The sequence below is a fragment of the Ziziphus jujuba genome, chromosome 7 (assembly GCF_031755915.1).
Source record: "Ziziphus jujuba cultivar Dongzao chromosome 7, ASM3175591v1".
Lineage (NCBI taxonomy): Eukaryota > Viridiplantae > Streptophyta > Magnoliopsida > Rosales > Rhamnaceae > Ziziphus > Ziziphus jujuba.
The window spans coordinates 23,930,526-23,943,400 of NC_083385.1; the positions used below are offsets into that span (position 1 = coordinate 23,930,526).

General features: G+C 33.4%; 1 protein-coding gene across 2 annotated transcripts; it reads left to right on the forward strand.

The window, feature by feature from the left end:
* The first annotated feature begins 4,668 nt into the window (after nt 1-4,668).
* LOC107434891 (zinc finger protein VAR3, chloroplastic) lies at nt 4,669-10,998 on the forward strand. 2 transcript variants are annotated; one of them, XM_025067696.3, is made up of 5 exons: nt 4,669-5,439; nt 5,560-5,677; nt 8,270-8,553; nt 8,709-8,807; nt 8,906-10,998. In XM_025067696.3, exons 1-5 carry the CDS (start codon nt 4,925-4,927, stop codon nt 10,602-10,604), a joined length of 2,715 nt encoding a protein of 904 aa, XP_024923464.3. In that variant the 5' UTR covers nt 4,669-4,924; the 3' UTR covers nt 10,605-10,998. The 2 variants fall into 2 exon arrangements, with proteins under 2 accessions (XP_024923464.3, XP_024923465.3); XM_025067697.3 differs by having other exon boundaries at nt 8,733-8,807.
* The last annotated feature ends 1,877 nt before the right edge of the window (nt 10,999-12,875 follow it).

Consider the following 12,875-nt stretch of genomic DNA (forward strand, 5'->3'; position numbering starts at 1 on the left):
AGGGTTCAAAGAGAATAAAGAGAATTCTATCTCACAATATTGAAGGTTCATTCTTATTGAAAAATAACCCTTAAATAGGTTAAAGTCACAAAGCAATAAACCCTAAAAATCTAAAAGCAAATCGGCCATATAATGTCAATTTCCTAATGTGGCTGAAATTCCATTCTTTTCCTAATTCTAATTTTGATTAATTAATTCATTTATTTTGAATTATGAATTAATTAATTTACAATGAAAATAATAAAATAATAACTTTACTTAGTTGATTTGTCTAGGAAATAATAAATAAAAACCAAATAAAAGACTAATTTTCTAAAACAAAAAGTCAAAAATCAAATTAGGAAACTAGTTGACTAGTTTGACCACTAAGCTAACTTTGACCAAATTTCAACTAGCAAAGGCTCCAAATCAGCTCCCATATGCCATGTAGGATGCCAAATAGGATTATTTATGAGTCCCACACGTTGCCCTTACTTGGAATAAAGAGAAAATATCAAATCAACAAAATACAGTAAAGCCAGCAACAAATACAGCAAAGCCGGCCAACTATTCCCTCTATGCGTAAATGCCCAATGTGGTTGTTTTTTATTCTATATTGACTTGGTTACATGACTTCTTAATGATATTCATTGAATCCATAAAGTGTTGGATCCATTCCATGCTGCTCGAAGTCCATATTTATACAAAACAGCTACCAGGGTCCGTATTGGGTTCCACCACTTGGATTCTTAAAACAGACTTTGTATCTTCGAGTATGGACATTTTGAGAATTGATGACTTCTTGTATAAAGACAGCCAGGTTGTCCTTAAATCCCTTGGCTTGAACCCTATTGATCGGCCCAAACTTCATCCAATATCAGCATCGCAGCAGTTAGTCGGTTGTGCATGCACGGGCAGATTCTCATCAAAGGAGTACCCACGTATACTTATATATATGTATATATATTAAAAAATATGCATTTCCAAACATACGTGCACATGTCTATACATGAACATGTACATATATATACACAGTTTAACACAATTATCACATTAAATAAAAAATTTACTTAAAATGACAATTTTTTGAATACACCACTATAACTTACCAACAAGGTACTAATAAAAAGCTAAAAAGATGAGGAATACATTACTAATCTTCATTGGGCTCAACTTAACCGGTGATGCTAGAAAATGATTGGGAAAATTTAACCAAGGTTCAACTCATCATACCTTCTAAACGATAGGGAATTGAGCTGAATGGAGCTCAAAATCAAGCTCAAGAGGTCCAAAAATGGTGAAAATGAGGATCAATTCAGTCGAGAGGTGGCCAGATCACTAGAAATCTGGCTTCGCCACTGCTGGTGATGGATGCTTGATTTACATGTGTCAGCTGTCAACTGGAAATCTCATGGGCTTTACCCATGGCCGACGCATGCGATGCACAAACGGTTGGAAAGCTGAAAACCAACGGGGCACTGAGGGGGGAGAGAGAGAGAGAGAGAGAGGGTGTTTTTCCACCTTTCACATGTGAGGAGGGGGGGGGGGAGAAGGTTATTAAGGATGGCATGTGGCACTTTCCTATCGTGACACGTGGTATCTTTTTAAATGGTGACATGTGGCACAAGTAAAAAACTCCTCTAAATATTCCACTACGCAGTAAAGTTAGTGTTGGGAAAAGATAGGCATGACTTTATAAACCTATAACTTTTCAACCTTGGGTCCAAATTAAGCATGCTATCAGTCTACGGACTAGTATCGACAAGTACTATCACATAGTACATGAGTCAACATCAAAATCCATATATATAAAAAGTCAACTGCGAGCTTATCTATCATTCCAGATCGTATTTTATTTTAACCATAACTTTCTATTTTTAGCTTCGATTTTGGCATACTGCTAATCTACGGACTCATATTGACGAGTACTTTATCATGACATTCGATCAACACAAAATTCCTCTTGTAGTAAAAAGTCAACTATGGGATCCACTTGGTCAACCCCGTCAAACTTGATCAAAATTGGGACATTTTATCAAGTCAAGGTATTACATGTTATATACAATGTTTTGCATTTTCGCTTTGTAACATACTCACAGTAAATATATTTGGATAACCTATAAAAAATACATCATCTCAAAAAAGAGAATTGGTTGTTTCATTTTACCAAACATAAATGTTATTTGTCAAAGTTAAGATTTTTTAAACAGTTCATAAAATTGCTTAAGAACTTCATTAAGTGATGTTACATATGGTAAGATTATTTATTTAATTAATCAACTTATATTATATAAAAATTCTTACACATCAAGTTACATTCTAGAAGTTCTGAAAGGTAAAAAGTTACTAATAAAAAAGATTAATTTTGTGGCAGTTTTGCAAAGAGAAAGAAGAGATTACACATTTGTCAATACTACTAGCTTTTCTCAAGGGAGTTTTGGATATAATAGATGCAACAAAGTATATATAATTAAATGTGCTATCTTTTGAGAAGCACATAATAAATAATGGATTTATTGTTGCAAGTTTTAATTCAACTTCAAATACTTCTTTGGATAAACATGTTTCTTAAGCGTTCTCCAAAAAAAAAAAAAAAAAAAAAACAACTTAAATAATGGTACAATGCTTTATTAAAAATATTTGAAGTTGTTTAAATCAATACGTTTAATTTTATTTTTTTAGTTAAATCTATAATTGTTGTTTCAAAAGTGATTATGGATGAAAATTTGACAGATAACTTTATAAAATGCATTAGTTAATTATTTCAGTTTGATTTTTAATTCAAAACTATATGATTATTTATGTAGTCTCATTAATTTTCTATGTTATAGATAAAGATAATCCTATAAATTCTAATTTCATAAAAAGTGATGGTTGTGAATATGATGGCACAATTATTGTTATACATAATTCAAATTGTGCTTTTATAATTTGAATTTTTATTAATTATTTTACCCCTTTTTTTTTTTTTTGGGAGGAAGAAGTAGAACGCAGTGACTTTTCAAATAGGAGTATATTTTTTGGATTTAATTTTTTTTATTTTAAAACATCCTTATCTTACTTATATGCAAATTTTACTAGTATTCACTCTTTATAAATTTCATGTAGACTATTAGAATATCGGAGATCCTTACAATAAATGTTAATTTTGTGGTGCATTATTTTGGTATGATGAAAGGTTGGAAAACATTACAATTCATCAAAACTAAAGTTCTATTTGTGTTTTATGCAAGAGAAAGTGAAGCTTCCAATGATGTAAGACCCTCCCAAAGTTCTCAAGGATCTATTTTATAATTCAAATGACAAAGCAAGCTTTGAGGTCGAAGGGGAAAATTGTGTTGGCTCTAGCATCTAGTGGTATAGCAATTCTTCTTTTGTCGGGAGGTAAGATAACACATTCAAGGTTTGTTATACCTTTTGCTCCAAATGAATATTCAACTTGCAATGTTAAACAAGGCAGTGCACTTGCTGAGTTGATTGCCAAAACTGAACTTATCATTTGGGACAAGGCACCTATGATGAATAGGTATCATTTTAAAGTGTTGGATAGGACTATGAGAGATATTTTAAGATCTAGCAATCTATTAAGTTTGGAACAACCTTTTGGAAGTAAAACTATCATGTTTAGAAGAGATTTCAGATAATTTTTGCTCGTCATCTTGAAAGGAGGTAGTCAAGATATTGTCCTCACAACTATGAATTCATCATATGTATGGAAATATTGTAAATTTTTGAAGTTGACAAAACACATGAGACTTCAAAGTCTTGATTGGGACATTCATAAGGATGAACTAAAAGCTTTTGCAGAATGGATATCAATTATTGGAGATGGAGCAATTGGCAGTCTGAATGATGGTCATGCAATGATTAATATATCTGATGATCTTTTGACAAAGGATCCAGAAGTGTTAGTTGCATCTATTGTAAATAGCACGTATCTTTTCTTCTCAAAAAATGCTAATGACACATCATGTTTGCAAGAAAGAACCATACTTGCTTCAACTTTTGAGATTGTTGGATCAGTAAATAAATACATGAGTTCCCTTAATCAAACTAAAGAAAAAACATATTTAAGTTCTTATGCAACTTGTAGATCCAATTCCAACATTGATCTTATAGGAGATTTCCATACACTTGAATTTCTAAATGCTATAAAATGCTTTGGTAGTGCCTAATCATCAGATAAAGTAGAAGGTTGGTGTTCTCGTTATGTTATTAAAAAATGTTAGATCATTTTTTAAATTTTGCAATAACACTAGATTATTCATTACAAGGCTTGGCAATCATATTCTAAAAGGCAAGGTTATTTCAAGAATAAATGCACTAGATTATTCATTACAAGGCTTGGCAATCATATTCTAAAAGGCAAGGTTATTTCAAGAATAAATGCAGGGCATAAAATTTTTATTTCAAAAATAACTTTAATACTATTAAATTTAAAATTACCTTTTAAATTTAAGAGATACTATTATTTGATTGTATCATATGCTATAACTACTTGTAAGAGTCAAGATCATTCTCTTTTTAATATCAGATTTTATATAAAAGACGTTCTTGAAAATTTGAATTAGGTAGGTTAAATTTTAATTTAATACTGTGTTCAGAATCCGTAATTTGTAATATTTTTCGTAACTTATTATCAAAATAATATATTAGCATTGTATACCATGCACATGATCCATAACTCGTTATCCTTGAAAACGACTGACTGAAATTTCTCTTCCCAATAGCCGTCGGCTTTCTTTTTATTTTAGTTAATAGATCGATTTTGAAATGAGGTGAGGACTTACTATACCCATATACTGAGCATACGAAGAGAGCAAGAGGTACAAATCTAACCACGAAAACCCACTCCTAGGGTTTATCATCTCCATCAATCTCACCGCCATTACCCGCCAAACTCCGCCGCACTCCGGCGACTCCTTCTCCGTTTTCGGCATCGAAAATGGGCGGTGCCACCAACAGATTCTTCACCCTTCTCTCCAGCAGCAGCGCCGCCCCGATTCCTCTCCTCCTCCACCATCATCATCGTTCTCCTGGTCTCCTTCGCCTCTCTCGCCGCCCCAAACTCCCTCTCCTCTCATCTTCCCTCTCTTCTTTCTGTGGCCGCCGGCACTACCTTACTATCTCTCCCTTCTCTCCCTCCTCTTCCTTCGTTCGAAAAGCGTCGCAGCATTTCCATTCCCATGCCGGTACTTCTTCGCTCAGCGAAACCCATTCCTCCAATTCCGCCTCAGCCACCGTCTCTTCATCGTCGTTGGCTTCGGCTTCTTGGGCTTCGCACCCGTGGCCCGAGTGGTCCAGCCTTGTCAATTCACTTTCTGCCTCTGGTTATTTGAATAGGAACCTGGGAATTGTCAGAAATGATGAATTCGTCGGAGTCGAGGGTTTGCCCGAGGATTTCGCACTCGCCGCACGCGCTTGTTTGGCGTTCGCGCGAGAAAGAGCTAGTCTTGTGAGGTTGCTTTCTTCGTGAATCAGCTTGTGTGTGTAAAATTCAGGGGTGGCTTTTCTTTGACAATGAGGATTGAAGCTCTCTAATTTTTTACTTTTATTTTTATTTTGATTTTATTTTTGCAGATTGCTTTCAAGAAGAGATGTGGAGGTGGTGGTTGAAAATGGGACTCCTTTTCTTTTCAACGATGCTGATGGTTCTGCTACAAGACTCGGGTCATTTCCATCCGATAGCCAAACCAATGTAAGTACTGAGATTTTCGTTATGCATGATCAAATTTCTATTTGTAGTTGTTGTTTCAATAATGAAGTCTCCGAAATGTTGTGGATGTTCTGGAATTCTAAAGTTGGTTAAGGGTGGTTGTAAATTAACCTAATGAAAATGGTTCAATGTGGCTAATAATTAGTTTGTCACTATCACGGTTTAAATCTTTTACAGACTGGTTGAACAGAGTGAAATTGAAGGAGAACATGTTGAATTATGAGTTTGGTCCGACTTGGTGTCTATTTGATGAACATTGTAGCAAGTGTTCTTTTATTTCTTCTAGAAGGTGTAGGAATATGTTGGATAATAAAGCGGTACGTTGAATGTAAAGGGTACGATAGCTTTCATTGATCTTTCTATTGTTTGACCCGATTAAAAAAGTGTTAGTTTCTTTAATAATTTTCTTGGATGACCTTAAGAAAAACAACGAGCCTGATAATACTGAGGACAAGTATGCTTATACTTGGGAAGGAAACTAGGTAGTTAGAAGACTTTAAATGTAGTATCCAGTGGCTCTCATGATGGATGATCTGAGTTGGGGAAAATTGGATTGTGGAAGTACTGAAGCCTTATTTGTGATACCACCTGTAGTATGTTTTTCTATAAACTGAATATGGTTTTAGAGTTATTGATCCAGCCAGAAGTCTTGACTTATTTGGAATTATAACAGGAAGAGGAATAGATTGAGAACAAAAAAAATCATCAGTTAAGAAGACACCTGATGAGGAAATGTAAGGAATAATGGGAAGTCCAGCATGCTCAAAACTGCAACAATCTTCTTTTGCGTGGTCTAAGTGTAAAAATAATGGGAAGGAGAAAATGTAAGAGTAAATTGGTTGGTAAGTTAAACTTATCAATAACAAGTTAATCGGAAATTTAGGTTCTAACATCAAGTACACTAATGACCTCATCTACCATTGCTTCCTTTGAGGCTCAACCTATACCTTGAGGTTATTGTGACCTCTACTAACAGATTCTGAACCTAAATTATCTTGGGGATCAGTAATATTAAGTCAAGATAAAGATACATCAATGTGTTAAAATTGAGAGTACAAGTTACAAAGAGATGGCAATTTTAAATAGATAAAATTGCAATTTTAACCTTTCTACAGGATTATGATCATATAGGAATAATTGTTGTTTATTAAAATCCTCAAGAGTGCATAATAATTAGTTCTTCATTCATAGATTGTAGCACCTCTTATGGTATTCACTCAGTGGTTCCATCTTAATTTGAGTCCAAATATGTTTCTATACAGTTGATGTGTAAGAAATGTATCTGTGTTGAAAGTAAGTTTCATGGACAACTTCACGTTCTCTTTCACCAATCAAGTCATTATTATAAATTGTCTTGTTGCCATGTTTTTAATTCAGTTGACTCTTCTAGGAGAATCAATCAATAGATGTTTCAGTTTTCCTTAGAACTAATGTTTTGAACCATGAGTTGGCTTCTGTGAACAATTAGCTTTATTCAATGAAGAGCTAAAAGCTCATTTAGATGGATGCAGGATAGATTACCCATTATTCTTGAATCTAAACTAAAGACGTAATCTACTGATTTATTTCAACAAATTAAAAAGAATTATCAGTCTATGCCCTCTTAACTGTCTTAGCACTACAACTTTACTAGTTCTATTTACAGTTTGCAGTATAGTTTATCTTAGATATATTATTCCAGCTAAAATATACCTTTCAGAAAAAAAACTTGGGTTACTTTTTTCATTTGGAATTTTTACCAGTATGTTTGTAATTATAATAATTTTTGTAATTTATTTATTGTTTGGGAGCTACATGGTTGTAACTTGTAATGTGGTAGCAACTTGAATTTGTCTTTGGACTAAGATTTCGGTGCCTGATTAAAATTTCAAGCATCATGTTTTGACTTAACTTTTGGTGTCTACTTATTCAGAAGTTCTAGATGCTTAGTATAAGCTTACAAACGCTACTTTTAGGTTGTGTTTGTTTTCTCCTTAAAAGTGTATCTTATTTAATCTAAAACATAATAGATATATATATATATATATATATACAAGTCTACTTTTTTTTTTAATTTTTTTTTTTTTAGAATACCGGTGTTGAGTGAGCCTAAAACAAGTGTTTAGTGTTAACCTCCAAAAAGTGAAAAATTGTTTATATTTTTGTATTGTTTTTAATTAAATATCTTACACGTTTTAATGTTTACAATCATAGCTGTTACACTCCTAAGGGATTAGTTATAACTTACTGAGGAAGTAAATGTTTAGAAGGGTAGTTCTATGAATTTTATTTTATGTTGATAAAAAATGACATTGTAGGATTATTATTACATTGAGATAAATTATTAAAAAAAAAAAAAAAAAAAAAAAAAAAAAAAGAAGAGAGGAGGAATAAAATTTTTACTTTAAGATAAAAGCTGGACAATTTTACTTTTTTGAATTAGATAATGTCTTAATACAATTTTTGTTTTGAAAACATCTAAGCAAAGAACATCACATCACTTATGATGAGGTGTATTGAGGCTTTTCTTCTAAAGCCACCCTCATAGTACCTTTATTTTATCCTTATGCACTAATTTGCCTTCCAAAAATGTAGGTATTGGATAGTGATAAAGTACAAACAGTTGATCTGATGAGGTTTATATTAAGTTATGCAAGCAATCCCATTTTCCCTTCAAAGAGTAATAATTACAACAACAGAGAACTTGTCGAACCATCTGTCCGGAATCTGTTGAGCGAATTGGCCAAGTTGTGTTATTGTGCTCCAGAGTCGCGTTCTTTCGGTTCAGGCCCAAGCCAGTTCCCTGACAGAAATGGACGAACTTTGAGGCCTTTGGGGCAAAATATTGAAATGAAAAGAGGCGATTGGATTTGCCCAAGGTAGTCCCGTTTGCACCTTTGCTGTCACTGGTTATTGGGATATCTTCTACATATAAGATGTTTGGGAAAACATGTGTTCACACATTTCTATGTGCTTTCAGATCATTTGAGAAGTTTGCTAAACATTAGCCTTTAAATTCTTTTATACTGAGCAGGTGTAATTTCATGAACTTTGCAAGGAATATGAAATGTCTTGAATGTGAGGAGGCACGACCAAAGAGACAGCTGACTGGTGGGGAATGGGAGTGTCCTCAGTGAGCATCACTTTATTATTCTCCTCTGCTATGTTGACTTATCCATCTTTTTTTAAAAAGTTGATGGTGAAAATCACCTTAAACTCTTATTTTTTCAGGTGTGATTTCTTCAACTATGGGAGAAATACTGTATGCTTGAGGTGTGATTGCAAGCGCCCAGGAGGGGCTTCATTTGCAAGTGCTAGGTTAGATATGGCATATGAAAATGGTAACAATGCAACTATTGAGAACAGGCTGGCAGCCAATGAAGAGAAGGCACAGCGGTGGTTTAGTAAGATATCTCAGCTGGACAATACTGAAGGCTTGAGCAGTGCAGATGAAGATTTTCCTGAAATAATGCCTTTGAGGAAAGGAGTGAATAGATTTGTTGTGAGTACAAGGAAAACACCGCTAGAGAGGAGGTTGACCAATTCTCAATACCAAAGCAATTTGGGTAATGATGGCACTTCTAAGATGAGTTCTGAAACCGAGTCTCTAAATCATTTGCTTGGTACTGCAGAACAGCAGAGTCAAAATGAAATTTCTATTAATAAATTTGGTTCAGGATCTAATAATAAGGGTGTCACTGGTGGACAAAATGTTGGTACAGAGAGTTCCTCTTCCTTCTTTAACTCAGCCTCCCCACGGTATGGACCGGCCAGAGGAAACAGTTCCAGTTATGTTCCATTTGTGCCATTACCTGCAGATATGTTTGCTAAGAAACCGAATGCAGAGGAGAGTGGAGAGGCAGTTACAGGTACCGATGAATCTGCTGCATCAAAAACTAGTTCGTTGACAGGCAAAGTTTTCAGGAGCAATGAGTGTGCTAAACCAGGAGAGAGTGCAGACCAGGCTCAGAGCAATGATAAAGAGAAAGAACAGGCTGAAAAATCGGAGAGATGGTTTAAGAGAGTTGCGGAGCTGCATAATGTTACTGATCTGGCTGGTGCAATTTCAGATGATGACTTCCCTGAAATTATGCCAATGCGTAAAGGAGAGAATCGATTTGTTGTCAGCAAGAAGAAAGATCGTTCTTTAACTTCTCCAGCATACAAGAGACGAATGGCTACGGAGCAAGGTAACAAAACCAATTTTGTCCCATTTGTCCCCTTCCCACCTGATTATTTTTCTAAGGACAAGCCTCAACCAGATGGGAAGGCAGATTTGTCTAATGAAGCTGTTGATGAAACAACTTCATCTTCCAACACACCAGAAAAGCTTCCAGAAAAGTTGGATGATGCTAGATGGAAGGAGCTTAGTAATGAACGTGTTCAACAAATGGAAAAATCTAAGAGCTGGAGTTTGGAACCTTCAAGAGAGAACCTAAATGAGAATAAGACTGGTTTCATTAATGAACCATCAAGCAGTGGAAAATCTTCCCCGAAGTTTGCAGAATCCAACAGTAGGAGCAAGGATGATTCCAGCAATGTATATTTCAAGAACGAAACTTCAGACAATGCACCAAATGTGACAGGAAGTTTACCCCCACTATCTGAGAATCAGAACATCAGAGAGAGCTGGACTGCAAAAAGCTTGGAGGGTTCAGCAGTTAAAGAGCCGGATCCTTTAGACATGTCAGAGGAGGCCAAGGCAGAGAGGTGGTTTCGGCGCGTTGCCCAAATCAAAGACATATCAGAACTGAGTCAGATACCTGATGAAGATTTCCCATCAATAATGCCGATGCGAAAAGGGGTGAATAGGTTTGTTGTGAGCAAGAGGAAAACACCATTAGAAAGGAGGCTGACATCTCCTCAGTACAGGAGAAATCTTCCTATTGTGAGCTCAGATCCTACCAAAGGGGAAACCGACGGTAGCTGAAAATTAAATAGAAAAAGATGGTAATTGCTTTGATTTTTAACCGTTTGATTAATCGTAAATTGTGATGCAGGAGAAAGAAACCATCACAAATATTGGATCTTGATATGTATAAAGAATTTTGACATGTGAGTTATGTGAAATTAGTCTACGATTTGTTTTTAAGTTCTATGCATGAGACTTGAAAAGACTCCATACATGGTCAATTCTCTAGTCTTGTAATAGTGAGTTCTCTGGTAGTCAATTCTCTAGTCCTGTAATAGTTAGTTCTCTGGTCTCGTAATTATTTGAGTCCAAGCTTAGTCTATGGGTTTGTACTTGTACTGGTTTCTCTCAGATGCAACTTGATTTACCACTTGTACATTAAACACGAGCACAATTCTTGCGTTGATCGCCACTAGTCATTGTTCAGCGTGTATTTTGTTGGAAACAGGAATTCTCTGTTTGAAAGGTAGTAGGTATTATGCTATTATACCTTGAAAATCTCGCATGAACCAAAAATATAAAAATAACCTTTTCGGTGGGTAACACTTACGATATTTTTTAAGAGGGGGCATTTTGTTGGAAACAGGAATTCCCTGTTTGAAGGGCATTATACTAATATGCCTTGAAGTCTCGCATGAACTTAGCCAAAAATAACCTTGTCAGTTGATAACCCCTTCTTTTTTTTTTTTTTTTTTTTTTTTTTTAGATTTTATTTGAGTTGTATATAATTGACTTATATTTTAAATGATATTTTTTACCTAACTATAAGCTTTTGGAAAAATAATAATAATTAAAAAAAAAAGACACTACTTTAAAATTATTTCAAAATGTATACTAATGAGGTTTATTTCAATATATATATATATATATATATATTACCATTATAAATGGTTATCATAGTAATAATTTATTGCTTTTTATATTCTTAATCTTTAATGAAGAAGAACAATTTAAAACATAAATCTTAAGAAAGAAGCCCTCTAAATAATTGGGTTTCATTTCTACCCTCTAGAATTTCTTCTCAAGAATGTATATTGTTTCCTACCAATACCTTCTGTTCAAAACCGGATGGAATGCTATCAAACAAATTAGTTAGAATGCTATTATATCATCGATCTTTTATTTATGTATTATTATTATTATTTTTGTGATCATAGAAATGTATAGGTTATTTGTCTACTGTTATGTTTGTATATATGTTGGCAATTGTGTGCCATTCAAATTTGATTCATTGTCTTTTAAAATTCTCTATCATTGTCCAATATGGTCCATGCATTCAAATTCTTTAATATACTCTTTAGCTGACTTTGTGAATAAAATCCTATTAAATTATACAAAACAATATGATGTACTGTGATGAAATTTTTTAGTGAATTGTTATATAATAAAGAAAAATACTTTATTATGAAAGTTGGTGCAACAGTTTAATTAGCAGAGGTTAAGCGTTTTCATATAAATATTTAATTTTAAACAAAATTAATTAGTTATTGTTGATTTCAACCATGATCACTGTATTAGTTAACATAAACAAAACTTATTATGATATTATCAATATTCATGATAATATCAAATATAAATACTTATTATCCCTTAAGATAAGATAGTTATAATTTGTATTATCTCCTATTTATTTTAGTAATTTATCTCCATTTATTGTAATTGTCTATATCATGGAATGATCTATAAACAGGACCCTCCTATAACATTGTGAAACACACCCATGAATAGATCAATTTATTCTTCATTCTTACTCTTTATTCTTTATCCTCTTGACATATTTTTTCCTATATTTTATAGCATGTTATCAGTCCGAGTTTTATTTATTAGAGTTAGTCCATGCATATAAATTTGATGTGTGTATATAGGATGTTATATACATACATATATATTCGGATCAATAAATTGTTTTTGCTTCTATATTGATTGATTTGCAAATTAGTTTTGTTTATATATTATTTGTAACTATATTATGAATTGGGTACATTAATGTATGAAACATATATTTTCTATTAGTATATCAGTTTTATGAACAATTATTTTCTATTAATATATCAATTTCCTATTATTTATGTGCCGTGACATGTTTAAATGGTGAATACTTGTTCATGTTTTGATAATTTTGCTCTCAAAGTTATCAATTCATTTATATTCTCTTAAATAATTTTATCTATTAATTAGCTATTGTTTTTATTAGTACTTGATTGTTTTGAATTGATGACATGTTATATATATTATTGTGATCGCTTGTATATGTATATGATTGTTTGAATCAGTATATAAACATTATTC